Source organism: Colletotrichum acutatum (genome assembly GCF_030867785.1).
Source record: "Colletotrichum acutatum strain CBS 112980 chromosome Unknown BDZ83scaffold_103, whole genome shotgun sequence".
Lineage (NCBI taxonomy): Eukaryota > Fungi > Ascomycota > Sordariomycetes > Glomerellales > Glomerellaceae > Colletotrichum > Colletotrichum acutatum.
Genome location: NW_026849097.1, coordinates 109753 through 128453, shown reverse-complemented (window position 1 = coordinate 128453; position 18701 = coordinate 109753). Strand labels below are relative to the sequence as shown.

Sequence of the window (18701 nt, the reverse complement as noted above, 5' to 3'; positions counted from 1 at the left end):
AACTAGTGTTTCCAAGTCCGACAAGCATCCTCGAAACACTCAGAGACTGAGGGAAACCACCGATCAAGATGGCCCCGACTATCATACAGTGGATCCTGGATACACGGCATCTATGGCCGGAGGCCACTGAAACGAAGCAACTTGAACAAGCCGTACGTACTTCAACCCGTTCCTGGTCGAATCTGCATTGCCGTTTGCCCGTTGACCCATGCCCGTTTCGCGGCTCTGTATTATTCAAACATGTCCCAGCGAACCATTCCAAAACTGCTCGTCCCAAGTCGTGCCCCCTACCTCCCTTTCTATGCAACAGCAACTTCGAAGTTCGAAGCTCCCCCGCCCCCTGCGTGTCATTTGCCCCTGGAATAATGGGGGCTTTGGTGATAGCAGCAGGAAGAACAAGAGGAAGGAATTAAGAAACAAACTGACACGAAACCGAACCCGCTGATTAGGCATCCCGAGCTTTCGCACTCCTCGCCGCTGACGAGCGTAAAGCCGTGCTAAAGTACTATCACGTCCGCGATGCGAAGCTGTCCCTGGGTTCGCACCTCCTGAAACGCTACGCCATCAGTCGCTTCTGCGGCGTGCCCTGGCACGAGGCCACCGCCGTTCGCGATGAGCGCACCAAGCCCATCTTCCGCACCGCCGACGGCACCAGCCCGCTGAGCTTCAACGTGAGCCACCAGGCAGGGCTGGTTGCCATGTTCGCGGTTCACGGCTACGACGTCGTCGCGAGGGGCCCCGTCGACGTGGGCGTCGACATCGTCTGCACTTCAGAACGCCGCACCAGGGACCATGGTATGCTGACCAAGGAGGGCTGGCCCAAGTTCGTCGACGTCCACGCCGACGTGCTCTCGCCCATCGAGGCCAACTTCCTCAAGTGGCAGGTCCTGGCGGCGATCCCGCCGGGGTTGAAACCGGGCGCCTCGCTCGAGGACGCGGCCGACTTTAAGCTGCGGTGCTTCTACGCGCTGTGGTGTCTGCGGGAGGCGTACGTCAAGATGACGGGCGAGGCGCTCCTCGCGCCCTGGCTAGGGGATCTGCAGTTTAAAAAGTTCCGGCCGCCGACGCCTGCGGAGAGTTTTGGTGCCGAAGGCGAGGCGGTCGCGGATCATGAAATTGTTTTCAAGGGGGCCAAGGTGGAGGATGCGAATGTCTCCCTGAGGGCCCTGGGTCCGGATTACATGGCTTGCTCTGCTGTTCGGACGCCGGAGCACAAGGAGGATGGATTGGCCTTCGAGCTAGGGCCGTACAAGATGCTGGATATAGACGAGGTGCTCGCTTTCGGAGAGGAGCACCAGTAATTCATACTTGATTGTATATTTGGGCTTATATAGATGTTTGTAGATCTGTCTCATGATTGAGGCTGATGACTTTGCATATTACAGCACTGGATATAAGCGATCTCAAACTTGGCTGGTTCTCAGGAGACCTTTAATGCCTCGTATCTAGCCTATCTATCTTTCTCCCCTAGTTCGAGGGAACGAATTAGAGTCTGCCAATTATCGCTCAGGTTGAAGTTTTCTCAAAAATTCATGAACCAGCTTTTAATTTCAAGTCGTTGTTTGTCGACCCAAACGACTGTTGCTTGTTCAAAACAGTCTTTTTTTCCAACCACTCCCATCCTCGATCACAGGATTGTCATCATACACCTCCTTTGATGCCCTCTAGGCATAAATACTGATCCTCTTACATCTCCCCCTCTCAGAACCAGTATAAAGGCAGTGCTGTGAGACTATTGAGCATCCAATCTCTTCGAGACCCAAACTCCTTTGGGCCTCCAAGGGTCTCTTGGAGCTACGGGAGTCTTGACTTACTCTCTCTCTCTCTCTCTCTGCAGTCTTGGGTATATATAGCTAGTCTTATAAAGAAAATGTACCTTTAAGGCTATCTTCTTTCACGTCTCAGGGCTCTGAACGTATTTATTGTCACTTTGAGACGAATACGTTGAACTAGAGGAAGACAAGGTGACGATAGAAAGCATCAATGGGGCAGTTCTTGTTCACCCGTTAGGTATTGAGAAAAAGATCGTGCTTATATCTGTATTGGGCAAGTGTAACCAGCGGCTGTGAACTGGGTCCTCCATTGCGTGCTTTCTTTTTCGAATGGTCGCGTTCATACTACACCCTTTTATTTATTCGATTGTCTATCTTGTTGCTGATTGCTCTGGCGGAAGTCGGTACTCAGTGAGCATGATAGATACCCAGAATGCGCAAAGACTCACGTCAGCCCAACAAAATTAATCTTACTGATTTCCCAGTACTTTTTGAATTTTCCCTTCTACAAAGCTCATGACCACGGATTTATCCTATCAACTGCGATAGTAGGCGCGACGCCACCTTATAAGGTTGGTTGTGTACCCAACCGACTTTACACCGTCCCTCAAGGTAACGATAGCTCGCAACTATGGTATCGGAGATGCCCCGTTGCTGTCAAAAAAAACATAATGCCGCCGCCTCGAGTCACTGAGTTATGCTACATTCTAATACCTACTCATACACACATCACATCTTCGTTACCTCATTTCTTTTGTCAAGGTCAAGAACCACTACAGGCTGTGGCTATACGTCTTTACATCATGTCTTACGTCGATTATCTCCTTGATGTCTTCACCGATACATTCGTCGATTCCGTTTTCAGCGACCTCGTCGACATCTTCTTCAACGCCTTGTTTGGCAAGTAAAGTATGGTTGAGTTGGAATCCACAAGCAATGAGCGACTGTATAGAGTCACTCATAACGAATGAGTGTCTTGACATCTCTTATTCTCAGTCATCTCAAATACTCAATACACCAAAACGACCCTGAATCAGTCGCCAAGATCCAGCATCAACATACATCTGTCAGCGCAAGTTCAGGGTGATGCGGACTCAGGTCCCATACCCACTTCACCTTCAACCAGCTGCTCGCCTCCTCCTCCACCCCTGGGATCTCCCCAAACGCCTCGACAGGAAACAACCAAAACCCAAGGGCCGGTCTCGGCGCCGCAGCCAACACCTCGGGTCCATCAAAGTCGGGCCGCTTAGCCTGCAACCCCGACGCCGTCGAGAAACATCCCGCCGGTCTCTCACCGCCGGCACGTCCTCCGGTAGCGGGCGTGTCCCACCCGTGGAACCACCACTGCAGCTCAAGCCACCGAAAGTCCTCTTCATGGAGGACCCTCGCCGCATCCTCGCGGGTGCGAATGGAATCCTCCTCACTGGAGGCGTACATGATGCGGACGTCCAGATTTCGGTCCTGGCCCTTGTTCGTCATGTCCTCAGGCCGTACGCCGGCATCACGAAGAAGCTTCCGCCAGCCGAGGGGCCCCTCCCTCGGATCATACACGCTCCCGCCAATCTTTTCCAGATCCCGCGCTATGCCGGCCCTGTGATCCGGCAGCGGCGCATCGAAAAAAGTGAAGTTCGGAAACACGGGGACGCCGTAGTTGAAGACGTGGACGCACCTCCAATCCAGCACATTGAGAGCGCGGGCGCCGCGCGGAGTGCACTTGAACCATAGGCTTTTGAGATCCTTTCCGGCAGTGGCTCTGAATGCGCCTAGAGAGGGGCCTTCGGCGAAGGTGCGCTTGGGTGGCGATGGGTTGTGGACTGATGTACGGAAGTCGGATCCTTCTAAGACTAGGTGTTGGAGGCCGCGACCTTTGGGGTCGTGGGCGCGCAGGTCGTGGATGAAGTCGAAGAAGATGTTGTGGGATTGTCCGTAAGAGACTCGGAGGTAGTCCCAGTCAAAGTTCAGACGGATGATGGAAATTGTTTCGGTGTGTTTGTCTCGTCTAAGGCGGCATGGTAGCTGTAATGAGTAGAACGATGACACGGCGTCTCGTGCTTCCCTGTTCACTCTCATGAGATCGGGTAACAGGGACCGTCGGGTGTCGATGATGATCTTGTAGTGGTACCCAGACAATTGACAACCAAGGCTGTTGATGAGAGTATCCCTTCCGTCGACATTGTGTCCATCTTCTTCTTGTCTCTGTTGATTTCCCTTCTCAAGAATGATGTGTATCATCCGATGACGCTGTAATGCATGCTTCCAAATGAGAAGACGTACCTCTACAGGGAACTGCTGGAACGACGCAAAGCTGGCCTCTTTGGTTATTGCAGGGTCGAGATTGAATAGTTCGAGATGCGGTCGCCTCGGTATCGAAGTCTCCATCTCAACGTCTTAGCCGAACTCTAACTCTCATGAAGTCCCGAGGATTCGAGGTTCCACAACTCGGACGATGGTTACACAAGGTAAAGCGGTATGAGCCTTTTGATTCCTGACGTAAGGTCAGGCAGGAATGCGGAGGTTGTGAATGTGGCGCCCCAAGATGTCTCAAATCGTCGAGGCGCAGCTGTCATTTTGGGGTCCGGCAATCTACGTCTTTCCCGATTAGGAAATTCGATGAAGTGAGGTAGTTGCGATATGTCACGGAATCCACTCCGGTCGCTATCGCGGACTGGCGAGATCGCCACTAGCTGGCCGGAGTCGTTACTAGGAAGATATCACAGAAAACCTTTAAGTCGGCAACAGGCTATTGCAGCAGATGGTCAAGGCCAACTTTGTCCTAAACAGAAATACCGTTGACTGTTGCTTCCCAGGGTACCCAGAAGCGTAGCCACGGTTTCGTCGTGCTGAAAATTCTCTCGAACTTCGTCTCTGGGCATTCGGGGCTCTGTTCTATTGAAAAGGAGCATCTCGGGCAGCAGTACGCCTTTTCCAGTCTCAGGCCCGTACTCTAGAGCTTCCTAGATGGTAATAAACCTAGAAAACACTAGAATTTGGTCGCTGACCGGCGGCGGGCAGCGGCTATAAGGCTCGACAGGATCTGATGTATAGAACCGTCATTCACATAGGGATATCCTGGGCTTGAACGAGACTATAAGTGCCGCAGTACGTTTCTGGGTGTCATATGCATATTCAACGAAGAATAAGCCATGACCGGGAAAGGACGCCTTCGTACTTTTCGTTGGAGTAGTCAGTTACCCGCTACCCTCCGCTCGTCATGCTACCAAAGGCAACCCCGCCCTCAGGCGCCAATACGGGGACTTCGATCTCGACGAGATTGTTCCAGACGTGAAGTTCCCAAACACACGCATGGTCAAACCGCCTTGGGGTGGCGAGGCGAAGTGCTGCGGGTTCCCCCAGTCGAATTTTGTCCATCACTCTTGATACTCGAGATATAGAAAGATCTTGGAGCGAGTAATTGGCTGAATTACATCGGGTGAATCCTCCCCAGAGACACAACAAGATTGCCGAGACCAAAGCCAAATGGTTACTGACGTTGAATTGAGGCTCACAGCCCCCCTCCAGGCAGACTAAATCTTCAGCCCAGGGCCCTCAAGCTTCTTCCACACCTTTTCCGCATTCTCAGCCAGTCTGGGCAGCACAACGCCAACACCACTAGGCGGCTCAGCCCGATATAGAGGCACAACGCGCGTAGCCCCCTTGGAAACCTCCAAAATCGTCCCGTTGCCGTACTCTGGATTCTCGCAAAGCTCAAGCATGCCCCTCGCAACCTCTTCTGGCTCGAGGAACAGCTCGACGCCCTCGCCCTGCGTCATATGCTTCTTCCCCGGGTCCTCCGACCACATTGGAGTCTGTAGCCTCTCATCAGCAACACGCTTTTTGAGTAACCCGAACATAAGGGTGTAGACGCTGACGAGGAATACTACTCACCATCACGGCCCCCGGCGCAACAGCACTACACCGAATCCCCAACCGATCCCTCATCCCCGCCATACACCTCACAAACCCGTGAAGACCATGCTTACTCGCAATGTACAACGGCGACCCGATCCCCGCCGCGTGTCCCGCGATACTGCTCACGTGCACCAAACATCCCCCTTTCCCCTCCTGCGTCCAGTACCCGATCGCAAGCTGGCTCAGCCGGATCGGGTGCGTCAAGTTCACGTCCAGAACGGCGTAGGTACCCGGCTCCGCGTCTGCCGCGTCTCTCGATTCGCTGTCTGGGTTCGAATCTGTCTTGGGAGGGTGCCAGAAGGAGCTCCACGCTGGTTCGAAGAGGCCCGCGCCGGGGACGACGATGTCGATTTGGGGGAAGGAGGAGAGAGCCCTGGACCAGAGGCGGGTTAGGTCGGGCCAAGATGCGACGTTCGTTTCTTGGAAGAGGGCGGAGGGGCGGTTGGTGTTGTTATCGCTGCCGGGTTGGGGGTGAGGGTATTGCTCTAAGAGCTGCTGTGCTTCGGGGCGGAGGATGAGGTCGCCCATCATGACGGAGCAGCCTTTTTCTAGGAGCAATTTTGCAAAGGCGAGGTTTATGCCTGTGCGGTGTCAATTACGAGTGATCTCATCATATGTCGATGAAGGAAGCGGAGACCTGATCCCGCGCCGGTGATGACTGCATATTTTCCCGCCACGGACAGAGACATGGTGCTGACGGCCTTTTTGGTTGATAAAGCTGAGGTATTGTGCAAAAGTCTGGATGAACTTGAAGTCATCGCACGTACGAATATTGGGCACCTGTCATATCAAATAGCCAAAGAGCCATGCCGAGGTGTTTCAATGGGGCCAGCCATTGTCCGCTCGACTCTGTAGCGTCTGGGGATGCCGCCACTGACGGGTACCATCATCCGGTGCGACCATTCAAGCTGTATTTGGAAGGGACTGGATGTTGTCGGATTGGGGCGTGGCTTGAGGGGTCACTGGATGTTGGCGTGGGGGGTAACTGTCCATTAGAAACCCCACCTGTTCATACGAAATTGGCATGTACACAGAGCTTTGGGGTTTCGGTCATGTCACAATGCGACACAAATACAAGGTACCAGCACTAACGTGAATGGAGAGCGGTACAATATATAAGGAAGTACACCACTGGTGCTAACCTATCACCAGGAGAAACCTCCAACCCTCACCCCGTCTTGGACCCCTTTTCCTCATCAGGAACCCGTCTAGATGTCTCACTCGACGCAACCAAACCCTCCCGGCGCTGATCACTCTCATCATCCTCCGGCTTGCCCTCCCGAGTCGCCCACCCATCAACGTACCGCAACGTCTGCCGGCTCCAAATCTTATTCATAAAGAACAGCCGCACAGGCACCAGAATGATGATGATGATAGGGAACCCGGGCGCGGCAACAGTCAACGTGACGCCAAAGACTATACCCGTAAGCACAATCTGCGCAAGCGTGTAGCAATGGATCCCCATCCAGCTGGCGCCATGAGGCAAGGCAGGCAGCTCCGAGATGGGCGTCAGGAGCTGCCAGATCCTCGTCAGGATTGGGTTCACGGACAACGACTGGAAGCCCATGAACATGAAGAGGCCCGCAAGAACCGAGGTCGGCGTGAAGCCCAGCACGTGCTGGAACGGCGGCGAGACGAAGAGCAGAATACCCGCCGCCTGGAGGAAGGCCGAGTACCGCTGCTCGTGGACGCGCTGGACGGGCTTCGCGGGGGGGCCCTCGCCGGGCCCTTCCTCCTCGACTTCTTCGGCGACGTGCGGCGGATCCTCGTAGACGGTGTACATGAGCGACTCGGAGTGGAGCGGCGCCTGCGGGAGGAGTCCGTTGGCGGGCGGGATGCCGAGGATGCCGCACATGATTGTCGTGATGCCTAGGAGCATGACGTCCCACGCGTATCCGCCGGGCTTTTGGGTGCCGTACCTTTTGGCCGTGCAGATGATGCTACTGATCTCGTGGTCAAAGTAGAAGAGGACGGTGATGATGATGCCGGGGACGATGGCGATGAAGATCCAGCCGATGGGGAGCTTCCAAAACTCGACGAAAAAGTACTCGCGGCTCGGGGACGACGGCCGGAACGACGTGGAGACCTCGAGCCTGTTGTGGTCGAGGGTCGCCAAGTCGCCGACGTACGGCATGCCGATGAAGAAGACGATGGATATGGCGGCGGCGTACTCGGTCAGGCCCATGCGTACGTACCTGTGGAACAGCGGCTTCCACGACACGGCCGTCGACAGGGCGATGGCGAGGAGGCAGGTGCCCGCGGCGCCGATGATGGAGTAGAGGAAGGCGGCGAGGGAGACGGCTACCTTGGTGCGCTGAAGCTCCCTGATGGCCTTGTGGAAGTAGATTACGCTGTTGAGGAGGGAGAAGATGTCGGCGCTGAAGTCGGTGACGTATTGCATAGTGTAGTCGTGGGCGTTGAAGATGGCCAGGAGGAAGTGCATCCAGCCCGAGTGGATCAGGGACCAGGCCATGAATGGTAGGAAGGGGATCTGTCCGCAGTCAGTTTGCTGGTACTATTCGATTCTTCTGAAAGATATAATACCTTGAACGAATTCTCGCATAGTGTGTAAATGTTCTCCGCTAACACCGAAAACGGCCCCGTAACACCAAGAATTGTCAATGGTTGAGCCGAGAACCTATGGAAGATGTGTTAGACAACGTCTCGGGCTGAATGAATCTCAGGTGAACAAGACAACTTACAAGGCAAAGATGATGCCGCAAAGCCCAGTACTAAACACTACCTCAATCGTGCCCCACGACTCCCCTGTCAAGACATACAAGTCGCTCGCAAACGTGATGCCAGGCAAGATATTGGTGAAGAAGACGTATACCGCGCTCGCCAGAACAAGCTGGTTGAAGACGGTCCAGTCAGAGAGGTACCTCAATCTGAAGTTGCTGAAATCCTCTTTGAGTAGCCTGAATGGCCTCAACTTGCCGTCTCTTTTGATGTAGCCACGCCACCTGTTGCTGTTGCTGGTACCGTCGTTTCTGTCTTCGCTCTGTCGTCCATTTCGACGCCCTTCCGAGCTCGTGTCGTGGACCGATACTTCCTCTTGGCCTTCTCTTTTTTCTGTAAACCTCCTCTCCGTCTTGTCGCTGATGAGGCCGTGCGACTCGCGGACCGGCGTGATGACATCGTCGTGGTGACGAGGTGATGTGGCCGCAGGTGGTCCGGGGTCCTCATCTGGCCCAGCGGGCGAGAGATTTGGTGGCATGTAGAAGGGAGGGACTTGCACGACTATCAACACAGAATGAGTCTGCGTGAAGTCGCTCGATACACGAGAAATGGCAACCCAGTGTGTTGGTAACGAGAACAATTGTGCTAGGCCGATCTACACAATATAGAAGTAATCATGTACATGATCTTGAAAGCCAAGAAATATATTAGAACCGAGGATTCGTACTGGAATTAGACCAGAAACACTGGCAAAAGCCAGAACGGCTAAACGGCAGAGGCGTAAAGAACTCAAAACACTACTGCGTACAAAATACCGCTAATGCAAACCTTTGCTCATCCCAACGAACTCCATCTTGCAGCCCAAGGTCCATGGATTCCCTTGACTCGAACAAGTTTTCCCAAGCAGGGCTTCTTAAAAAAGAGAAGGTTCGGGCCCCGTTTCGACAAATCGACATCCCACCGTTCCCCACGTGCTCATTGGCCAGTCTTGGCAGGCCATGACCCCACATATGGCCAAGGGTACGTAGTGCGCACGGTTCAAGCCGTGGGATAGCTTTGGAGGCTGACGTCATGTCTCGTCGGCGTCGGGGCCAGCAGATTGCCCCTCCTCCCTTTCCAGGGATCATCTGCATTCAAAGCCAATCAGAAGATGCGACCGCTGCGAGGCTATCGGACAATCGGCGCCAGGCTGAAGAAATTTCGACACGAACCAACCTTCATACTACCGAAATTACCAGCTTCAACCACCCGCAAGCGTCAGAAGCCCCTTCTACCACTGAGCGCTTCTTCCAAGGAAGTCAATTGCTGTCCCTCAACGATGAAAAGGTAACCGCCAAGAACGGATCCTTAGCACAAGGGTGCCCAAGTCCCCCAAACCCCCCAAAGCCAGCCGTCCCCGTACTCCCCCACAACCCCGGCCATGCTGCTCCCGACCGCCGCGCGCCGGAGCGCAACCACGGCCACCACCGCCGCATTCGCGCCCCGCCTCCGCTTCGACGTCTCCGAATCCATCCCCCGTTCCTACTACCTAGGCCACCACCACGCCGCCCTCCGCGAAATCTCCTCCCGCCTCTCCGACGTCGGCCTCGTCCTCGAGTGCCGCGACTACCGCGTGCCCCTAACCAGCTGGAACCCCGTTCTTGACCGCGCCATCGCCGGCCGCGAGCGCATCGTCGTCTACACCCACCGCGACCTCGGTGCCGACAGCCCCGCCTCGGTAGAGCAAGCCCTCCGCCGCTTCCACAATGGCTCCGGTCGCTCCGTCACCGGCGGCGGCGGCGGTACCTCCACCACCCGGCAGCGCGTCGTCTTCTGGCGCAAAGATGACCCCGCCACGACCAAACAACTCCTCTCCGAGATCCGCAGCGTCGCCCGCTCAGTCGACAGTCTAACCGGCATGCGCGCCCTCGTCGTCGGCATGCCCAACGTAGGCAAAAGCACCCTCCTCAACAAGCTCCGCGTCCACGGCATGCATAAGAAACAATCCGTCGCAAAAGTCGGCGCACAACCGGGCGTGACGCGCAAGCTCTCCTCCCCCGTACGCATCCTCGATTCCGAGACCAGCAGCGCCGGCGTCAGCAATGACAGCATGGGCCTAGGCGAAGGCGTCTTCGTCCTCGACACACCCGGCGTCTTCATGCCCTTCGTCTCCGAAGCCGAGAGCATGGTCAAGCTCGCCCTCGCCGGCTCCGTAAAAGACGACCGCATCCCCATGGAGATCCTCGCCGACTACCTCCTCTACCGCCTCAACCTCGTCGACCCGGGGGCCTACGCCCGATACTCGGAGCCCACGAACGAGGTCAACGAATTCCTGACGGGCGTCGCCCGCAGGACGGGCAAGCTCAAGAGCGGAGGGGAGGCCAACGCCGACAGCGCCGCCGACTGGATCGTCAAGCAGTGGAGGGTCGGGAACCTCGGCAAGTTTGTGCTCGACGATATCACCGACGAGGCCTTCAAGGACAAGGAGCTAGCGAGAGAAGGTCAGGGCCCGCTCAGCATGAACCAGGCGCGGAGAAAAGAAAAGGAAGCGAGAAAGGAGCGGGCAATGAACAAGAGCAAAGCGATTTAAGGGGCACAAAAAGGAGTAGTAATAGAATTGTCCCGTGTGAGAATTATAGAAAGATACCCCACACTCTGTATCAAAATACATGTAAAATAAAGACGTTGCCTCGTGATGAGAGCAATCTTTGTACACCTTATCCTTCGAGAAACTAGAAACCGAGTAGATCAGGCTGGAAATACTCGAGATGAAAGCCCAAACTCAACCGAACTTGGGTGCATCACTAATGACGTCGCCCACAATCTTGGAGACTCGCAAGCGTCCGGGTATCCGACAACTCTCCTCGAACCTGACATTATCAACTGACAGTAGAACCGCACAACCAGTGCGTACATGAGCAACAACTCGTGATTGAACTGCCTTCAAGTCTTTTGTTCGAACAACATTTTCAACACCACAAAACAGACCAAACGCCACGAAACATCAAACCGTACGGACCGCCAAATGCCGTCGGGGGCAGACCCTTGATATCGTACTCCGAAACGAAAGCAACCATTCGGCTTCAAGTGAGCGACTCTTTGCTTATATAGAGAGCAGCTACGGCCAATCCAGGCCTGCTCATGACGCATATTGATTCTGCCACCGCAGCAGGTCTCGCGTGAGGGCATCCATCATTTCCACGCAATTCAATGCTTTAAAATCTTTCGACTCCGGCCCATTCCCGTCTGTTGCCGCAGCGCCAATTGGTGAATTCTTTGCTACTGCGGAGTCGCCGTTGACGCTAATCTTTGGCGCATCTGGCGCAGCCGTTGCGCGAGGACTTTGTTGTTGGGAGCTATTTTGGCTACTCCTTGATCCCGGCAGCGCTTCGCCAGCCAATTCCACTTGTGTTTTGGAAATGAAGTCAAGGAACGCCGAAACTCTGCGCTTCATGTCGTTCATTGATACTTTGCTGTGCGCACTGTTTGTTTTTGTCCGGGTGTGCTTGGGATGGTCGGAATGGGAGTGTTTGCTGGTACCAGCGCCAGTATGGTCGTCATGATTCCGGCCGATGTCTCTAGACATTGACCTTGCTGGTGTATCTTCGTTATCGTCGCGGTCTTTTGTGTATTGGTTTCGACCCTTGCCTCTCTTCTGGTTGTTACGGCTTGTCTTCTTGTGTGAGCTTCCGACCGGTGCCTGATTCGCAGGCGGAGTGTCCGGGGTCGGGGCAGAGGACGGGGGCGCCTCGACAGGCACCACAGGCTCGATGGTCGGTTTGACAGCAGGCCGAGCTGTCGCAAGGGGAACCTCTTCTGACGGATCCGATTCTGCGCCCACGTGAGCTTCAGATTCCTTACCCGGATTTACAGGAGTCGTACCCTCAGCTCTCCTACGATCTGCACGACCTTTCCGTCGATTGGCTGCTTCCGCTCGCTGGCGATCGCGCTCTTCTCGATCTGACTTTTCACGTTGCGTACGTGTTCCGCGAGGCTTCTTCGATTGACCGTTTCTGCCATTATTTTCTTCGTCTGTTTCATCCTCGATAGCTTCGGTCTTCTCTGGGGGCGGTGACATTGATGGCGAACTGGTTCGCTGTCTCTTGAGGCTTGCCGAGTTCCTACGACTGTTAGCGGGAGCCAGCGTAGCGAAAGGTTGACGACTCACTCAAGACTATCACTGCGACCTCGCTTCGTCCGTCTTGACGTAGTCTCCGTTGGCTCCGAAATGGTTTCTTCTTTGCTGGCCTCGATGGCCCGCCGCAGTTGTTCATCCTCATCGTATGCGGCATCCCGGCTGTTCATTGTGGACCTCCGCTTCGAGGCCTGGGTAGCAGACGAAGCGCGGCCTCCATTCCTGCCTGACTCCTTGGGCGATCTGGTGCCATCCTTAACTAAGGATGCGGCTCGGGATGTAGCGCGCGACGGGCGATTGAGAGGCAAGTAGTTCGAGTACCGTTGTCTATAGGAGGAGAGTGATCAGCATTGTCAAGGTACCAGAGACGTCGGTGATTGAGCCTTGCCGCATGCAAGTTTATGTCCTCCGTGACCTCGCCGCCGACCGACGGTTTCCAGCCAATGGCGGGTTCGTGGGCGACCAGGCACCGAGAGCTTCTGTACGGAAGGTGGATTGCTTACCCGTTGGCTGCTGCGTGAATCTTGTGTAGATCCTTGCGACACTTTTCGCAAAAGTACTCATCGGGAGAGCTCTCCTCGGTGAAAATGCCGACGCAGGCACCATGTTGCCAGACTTTGCAGACGTCGCACTGGACGAAGAGACCAGAGACCTCATCTGACAACTCGATGCTAGCGAAGAAGTCGGCCTCCGGGTTGTGTTTCCCATGCTTGGAATCCTCCTCAAAGGGCGGAGGTCCCGGGTATTCATCGAAACCACAGACGCAGCGTACGGACTCATCGTCCTCTTGGACGTCGTCGCTGCCGGTGGCCATATCGTAGGGGTCGACACGAGGCTTGTCGCGGGCGTCTTCTTGCGCGCGGGTTCGGCGCCGTGAGGGGAGGGCGTCCTCCAGGTCTTCGGGTGGCTCCGAAGAGAGCGAGGCGCTCGGGGTGGACTTGGCGGAAGAGGTCTTGTTGAGGGATCTGGTCGTTCGCTCGCCGCGACTCGAAAGACTCGATGTTGTCGAGGATTGCTGTGATTGAGAGACTGTGTTGCCTCGGGCTCGTGAAGAACGTCGAGGGGAGGGTGGTGCCATTGAGGCAGCGTAAGGGGACGGCGCGGAGAGAGAGGAGGAGGGTGAGGAAGAGTTCGGAAGAGCGAGGAGGAGGGGAGGAAGAGTCGGCGGCGGCGGCGGCGTGTGAGTGACGCAGTACAGGATGTCGTAGTCGCAAGAGTTGAAGCCAGAAGGCAGAGAATAGAATTGGGATGTCGGGGCGAGGGGGAAAATTGGTGAGGTAAGGTAACGAGAGTGGGCAGAGAGCAGGTCGGGTGGGTTGTTGTGGTTGTAGTGGGAGGGCAATCTTGCGAGCGAGAGAGAGAAGGTAGCAAGAAATGGATGGGCGCGACTCGCAGTTCGGGCTAGTGAGAAGGGAGGATTCGGGTACTCGAGCAATTCTTTTGAGGGGATCGAACAGTTCGCATATCTGACAATCGAGGACAAGGTAGATTCATGTCGTGACGGGACGGTAGAGTGAAGAAGAGGAGGCGGGAGAGAGGAGCCGGCGTGGGGAGGTGGAAAAGGTCAGAGAAAGAGTGCGCCCTGGGAGAATGCTTCTCTGGGTGAAGGAAACGGACAGGCGACAGACCAGCAGCACCGCACTTCTTTCGGGCTTGTAAAGTGTGGTGCGGCAGCCTCTTTGGCTCTGGCGTGCAGGAGCTGCCACTGCGTCTGCCACTGCCCTCCGAGCAACGCACCCAGGGAAAAGAGCAGCTTTGCGGGGCTGTGGCCAGGTGCTGCCAATGGGCTGCCGTCTACCAATGGCTGCATAGGTGATTGTGCTGCATAAGTCCCTGCACAAAAGAAAGACGGGAGAGGAAGGGATCTCGGAGCGGAGGTGGGATGGATGGGAATTGTGTTGTGCGTCTTGTGCTGTGCCGCCGTCGGAAAAACTATGGCGATGACAGTCTGTGTACTAGCGACTTTGCGCGGCACTGTGCTTCTCCCACAAATGGCCCTCCAAAAAGGCAGAAAATCGGAGTACCTGAGACCAGCCAACTGAGCAGCATCAGGGATGTTTTTCCGAACCCACCTACCTTACAGAGTACACGGCATCTCCCAAGCACAAGTCCCCCGCCCAAAGCTACAGTCCATGATTTTCCCCTGCCAACGGTGCTCGTCTAATCTCGAAGCCCAATTTACCACCCGCTCTCCCGCTGTCTCTCCATTCTGCATTCTGCGGCGAGTCACTTTTATGCACAGCACACAGTGTGTGTGCATCTCTTCTCTTTCCACTTCCACCTTAATCACTTTAACCCTTCCATGCTCCGTCGCTCCGTTGCTCCCTCGTCGCTCTCTATCTCTCTCGCCTGTCCGCCTCGAGCTTTGGGTTCTGGATCCATCAGGTAACCCCCCCCCCCAAAAAAAAACGCCCCAACCTCCCACCCCGGCCAGTCCATCCGCAGCGGAGCCCTGGCTTGCTTATCTAATGCGTTTCGACCGGCCCTCGTTGACCTACGTCTCCTAATCACACACCAGACATTATCAAATGCTGTCATTAGCAATCAAAGCTGGGGAATTCGATACCAACGCTGACTTTCCCACTCTTCGTTCAGAGCTCGAGCAACCTAACTGTCGCCTTTGCATTTTATTTGAACAGCGTCTTGCGCCTGGCTGCACACTCTGCTTGTTCTAGCTTCTGCGTGCCCAAAGTCGAACACGGAGCAAACCCGGCCGAATTCTGGTGGACCGAGTTGGTATGCCCGCTCCCCTCTTCTGGCGAACAAGTAGAGGTCCGTTCGTACCTTACCTGAGCCTCTTTGCACAGCGCTCCCTTGATTCGTTCAAGGGTAAGAGGAAATCATCGATCGGACCTGGTTGAACGTGCAGCATATGTCTGTCTGGCTTGTCGTTGGGCCAGCTCTCTATTGCCGACATACGCTGATGGTTGGGCAAACTCAGGAATCAAGGGTTACGAGCTCCTCCCGCATTTAATACGGATCCATACCCCCCTCCCCTCGAACCTGCCAACCCACCACCGAACGAGAGCCTTTTTTTGCTTCAGCAACACCAATACGAACCCCCCGTCGCACTGCTAGCAGCCTCAAGCTTCGTAACGTGAATCGCCCTGTCCGCGTTGGCCTGCCTTGCATGGCTTGTAGCATGAGGTGTTATGGGTATGCGTCGCTCTTCTCCAAGTTCACCTCCCGCCACCACCTTGCCATACCCACCTTCTCGACCACTGCTTTCGAAGGATGCTGCCACTGTAGCCCTTCGCCGAATGTCAGGCGCTGCTTCGTCGGCGCTCGAGACTTTGGAGCTGGCTGTGGCGGCCGACTGCACAGGTCATGCGCCTTTGAAACTCACCGGCCTGAGGCTTTACCATTCGACCGAGAAGCTTGCTAACCTCGATGGTTCTTATGCGGAAGCAGGTCATAATCGAACAATGTCTCCCGAAAGCGTCTCCTCTCTATTCCCCCAGAGGCCGATTCGTCCCTTGCCGAAGCGTCGCTTGAGGGAACGCCTCTCTCCCGAAGTGGCGGACTCCATAGAGTACCCTCCTGCGAACCACAACAGTAGCCCTCTGTTCTACTACCCAAATATCGTGCGAGATGAGATGCCCTTCAGGGCTGGAGGCTTAAACGGTGCGAGTCGGGGTAATGGAGGGTATGGAGGAGCACCCCGAGGGGCTCCAGCGATTGGAGAGAGTGACGAGGAGGAACTGGCGCTGAGCAGCAGTAAAGTTGTTCGGCGTTCGCATCCAGAGATACTTAACCGCGTCTCAACGAAGCCTCCGAAACCGGAACACTCCAAGCACCCCAGCCCTCAGCCGCCTCCTTCGACAACGTCCTCAGCGGATGGGTACGAATCGTTCGAGAACACCAATAACAAGAAGAAGAGGAAGATCCCGACTGCTGGAGACTCAACGCTATCTGGTGTACACTCCATGGGCGACATCAACTCTATAGGTGTATCAACAGTCATGTCTCCGTCAAACGACCACGGTGACCTCGCTGGATCGATATCACCATCATACTACGGGGCTGGAAGTTTTGTTGGCAACAATCAAGGCATTTCAGGACCAGGAAGAGGCAGATTTGGAAGATCAAGAAATGGTCGGAGTCCCCTCAGGGCTCTATCCGACGCAACAAACAACTGGGTGGGCAGGGGAGCCAAGATCCGGCCGCCTCAATGGGCAACGCCAAGTAAGTGTGGACATCTGTTCCCTGTGTGTTTAAGACGGAAACCAGATGGGAGAGGCGGGAGAAGCCTGGCGAGATGCTTGTAGTGCTTGATGGTGGGGCTGGTTGCTGTTGAATGAAAGGGACGGCGGCAGCTGCACCTCACAGCAGGTTGCTCCTGCACCCTTTGATTTTCAACGCAGGCATCCACGCCGTTGAGTACAAACAGCGGCTCCTCAGCTCCTTCACCTCAACTTTTCCCACAGCGAACACAGCATCCGAATTATCTTGCGTGTTTATCGCAACGCTGCGTTTCTGGGATGCGCCGCTAATTCTTACATCTATAGACGAAAATCCCGGCATCATTTCAAGTGCCATTGCGAATGCGGAAAAGGTCCACTCAGCTCCTGGGCAGGAAAACGTGAGCCTCCTCCATCAGCAATCCTCCAGCGTCAAATCTAGCCCCACTGCCACTCAGTTCACCTTCACTTGCGACTCCCCAGTTCCAAAACCTCACTGGCCCGGAACTGACCCTGCGATCTCCCACCCCGGATACCCCAGACAACCCAGACACGCCTCAATGGCAACACAGACTACACCAGATGGCGCCGGCACGGACACTGGCTCAGGCGATCCCGCGCCTGCTGGCAGGAAAGCTCCCCGGCCCATGTCGAAGAAGAAGCGCCGTCAGCTTGCCGAGAAGGAATTGCGTAACGCAGCCAAGTCACGTCGTCAGGAAGCCGAGGAGAAATACTACAAAAATCCACCCAAGCTTGAAGATATGTGGATTTGCGAATTTTGCGAGTACGAGAGAATTTTTGGCTCGCCCCCTTATGCGTTGATCCGACAATACGAGATCAAGGACAAGAAAGCCCGTGAAAAAGAATCAGAACGGAAACGACTTTTGGAGAAGGCCAAAACAAAGGGCAGGAAGGCCAGGAAGCAAGCCAAGTCGCCTGTCAAGACGACATCATCTCAGAACCATACCGAGGACCAAGGCGCTCATGCTCCCGTGGGCCCCGATGAGAGCAACTCTAGTCCTGGCGATGACTATCTTGACGATTATCCAAATGGCAATTATCATAACGACGAAGACTTTGAAGATACATACTCTCAAGACGACCCGCCGATGTTGCTCAGCGATGATCCAGATCAAGAGTGCACTTGCCCACATACAACCTGCAGCGATTGCGGCGGAGACCAGAATGAGGTGGATGACCCCGGCGAGGCAGTTGACTGAAGAGGTCCACTCGCGGGCTTCCTGGGGTGCACAGCACTGTGATTTTGGTGACCGCCTGTGGTCTCTTTCACTTACCCATACTTCATTATACCCGTTATCGCATCAATACAACAGCACAGCATTGGCCTCACAGGTCTCAGCATCGGAGGCCGATCACTAGTCGGTTGGCTGGCAGGTGGAGGGAATACCAACCCACTTGGACATTGCTTGATGATATTGGAAGTATCATGACCCATCAACTTGGGTTTGAACAAAGGCGCCTTTCAGCCACCCTTTGGAAGACGCCCTCATCATCAACATGTTATTATCACTGGCCACCACTATCATCAGCATTGGAAGTGAACAACCGAAAACACCAGAAAAAAACATGGCAATACTCGTCTCAGAGAGTTCGAGTTCTATGCCACGATGATGGAACGCACCAAGCATTGCCCTTGCCTTCCAATAGACCGTCGAGCTAAGAATCAAGCTCGTGCTTTTGTCTGTTTGGAAAGCTTTAAAGAAAGGGAGGCTTGGAACTTTAATCAGCGGGCAAGGATGGATATGGTTCAGCCAGGTCTAGACTTTTGAGGCTCAGGAAGGGAGACGGGAGGTTGTCGAACGCCTCGTGGAGGTTACTTGTCAAAGATACATACAGACGCCTTTCCCCTATACTACAGCAAGTCTTCCCCAGCAGAATTGACCACGCTTACCTGAATTTTTTTCATTGTTTGTGGCTGTCTACCGACTGCTTTTGAAGGGTATCTTTGATAGACCTCTACTACCTAAGGCACTTGTTCGTTGTGAATACCCGTAGCTAGGTGCACCTACCAGGTAAGGTATGACG

General features: G+C 54.9%; 8 protein-coding genes across 8 annotated transcripts; 4 read left to right on the top strand and 4 right to left on the bottom strand.

Annotated features, from left to right (window-relative positions):
* Positions 1-68: 68 nt before the first annotated feature.
* BDZ83DRAFT_586096 (phosphopantetheinyl transferase) lies at positions 69-1301 on the top strand (the record flags this gene model as incomplete). Its single annotated transcript, XM_060505913.1, has 2 exons — positions 69-152; positions 450-1301. The coding sequence occupies 2 exons, from the start codon at positions 69-71 to the stop codon at positions 1299-1301; spliced, it is 936 nt and encodes a 311-aa protein (XP_060361142.1).
* A 1109-nt stretch (positions 1302-2410) lies between these two features.
* On the bottom strand, positions 2411-4267 carry BDZ83DRAFT_633176 (uncharacterized protein). Its single transcript, XM_060509015.1, has one exon. The coding sequence runs from the start codon at positions 4149-4151 to the stop codon at positions 2826-2828; it is 1326 nt and encodes a 441-aa protein (XP_060361141.1). The 5' UTR covers positions 4152-4267; the 3' UTR covers positions 2411-2825.
* A 589-nt stretch (positions 4268-4856) lies between these two features.
* On the bottom strand, positions 4857-6609 carry BDZ83DRAFT_633175 (short chain dehydrogenase). The gene is made up of 3 exons (XM_060509014.1): positions 6319-6609; positions 5658-6262; positions 4857-5578 (listed from the first exon to the last, which is right to left on the bottom strand). The coding sequence occupies exons 1-3, from the start codon at positions 6437-6439 to the stop codon at positions 5297-5299; spliced, it is 1008 nt and encodes a 335-aa protein (XP_060361140.1). The 5' UTR covers positions 6440-6609; the 3' UTR covers positions 4857-5296.
* Positions 6610-6747: 138 nt separating this feature from the next.
* On the bottom strand, positions 6748-9262 carry BDZ83DRAFT_633170 (HCO3 transporter family-domain-containing protein). The gene is made up of 3 exons (XM_060509013.1): positions 8384-9262; positions 8226-8319; positions 6748-8172 (listed from the first exon to the last, which is right to left on the bottom strand). The coding sequence occupies exons 1-3, from the start codon at positions 8896-8898 to the stop codon at positions 6850-6852; spliced, it is 1932 nt and encodes a 643-aa protein (XP_060361139.1). The 5' UTR covers positions 8899-9262; the 3' UTR covers positions 6748-6849.
* A 518-nt stretch (positions 9263-9780) lies between these two features.
* BDZ83DRAFT_586139 (P-loop containing nucleoside triphosphate hydrolase protein) lies at positions 9781-10929 on the top strand (the record flags this gene model as incomplete). Its single annotated transcript, XM_060505917.1, has 1 exon — positions 9781-10929. The coding sequence occupies one exon, from the start codon at positions 9781-9783 to the stop codon at positions 10927-10929; it is 1149 nt and encodes a 382-aa protein (XP_060361138.1).
* Positions 10930-11478: 549 nt separating this feature from the next.
* On the bottom strand, positions 11479-13552 carry BDZ83DRAFT_655105 (PHD-finger domain-containing protein; the record flags this gene model as incomplete). The annotated part of the gene is made up of 3 exons (XM_060510777.1): positions 11479-12466; positions 12508-12801; positions 12978-13552. 3 exons carry the CDS (start codon positions 13550-13552, stop codon positions 11479-11481), a joined length of 1857 nt encoding a protein of 618 aa, XP_060361137.1.
* A 1072-nt stretch (positions 13553-14624) lies between these two features.
* On the top strand, positions 14625-15466 carry BDZ83DRAFT_20801 (uncharacterized protein). The gene is made up of 3 exons (XM_060501693.1): positions 14625-14859; positions 15070-15210; positions 15416-15466. Exons 1-2 carry the CDS (start codon positions 14709-14711, stop codon positions 15147-15149), a joined length of 231 nt encoding a protein of 76 aa, XP_060361136.1. The 5' UTR covers positions 14625-14708; the 3' UTR covers positions 15150-15210; positions 15416-15466.
* On the top strand, positions 15467-17989 carry BDZ83DRAFT_20802 (uncharacterized protein). Its single transcript, XM_060501694.1, has 3 exons — positions 15467-15630; positions 15886-16659; positions 16983-17989. Exons 1-3 carry the CDS (start codon positions 15627-15629, stop codon positions 17873-17875), a joined length of 1671 nt encoding a protein of 556 aa, XP_060361135.1. The 5' UTR covers positions 15467-15626; the 3' UTR covers positions 17876-17989.
* The last annotated feature ends 712 nt before the right edge of the window (positions 17990-18701 follow it).

Coding starts and splice junctions, on each gene's coding strand:
- BDZ83DRAFT_633176 (XM_060509015.1), bottom strand. CDS start 4,151: ATGGAGACTTCGATACCGAGGCGACCGCATCTCGAACTATTCAATCTC.
- BDZ83DRAFT_633175 (XM_060509014.1), bottom strand. CDS start 6,439: ATGACTTCAAGTTCATCCAGACTTTTGCACAATACCTCAGCTTTATCA. Junction 6,263..6,318: donor CATCACCGGCGCGGGATCAG/GTCTCCGCTTCC, acceptor GACACCGCACAG/GCATAAACCTCGCCTTTGCA. Junction 5,579..5,657: donor TTGCGCCGGGGGCCGTGATG/GTGAGTAGTATT, acceptor GAGAGGCTACAG/ACTCCAATGTGGTCGGAGGA.
- BDZ83DRAFT_633170 (XM_060509013.1), bottom strand. CDS start 8,898: ATGCCACCAAATCTCTCGCCCGCTGGGCCAGATGAGGACCCCGGACCA. Junction 8,320..8,383: donor TGCGGCATCATCTTTGCCTT/GTAAGTTGTCTT, acceptor CATCTTCCATAG/GTTCTCGGCTCAACCATTGA. Junction 8,173..8,225: donor TATGCGAGAATTCGTTCAAG/GTATTATATCTT, acceptor GACTGCGGACAG/ATCCCCTTCCTACCATTCAT.
- BDZ83DRAFT_20801 (XM_060501693.1), top strand. CDS start 14,709: ATGCACAGCACACAGTGTGTGTGCATCTCTTCTCTTTCCACTTCCACC. Junction 14,860..15,069: donor TTGGGTTCTGGATCCATCAG/GTAACCCCCCCC, acceptor CTCTTCGTTCAG/AGCTCGAGCAACCTAACTGT.
- BDZ83DRAFT_20802 (XM_060501694.1), top strand. Junction 16,660..16,982: donor GCCTCAATGGGCAACGCCAA/GTAAGTGTGGAC, acceptor TTACATCTATAG/ACGAAAATCCCGGCATCATT.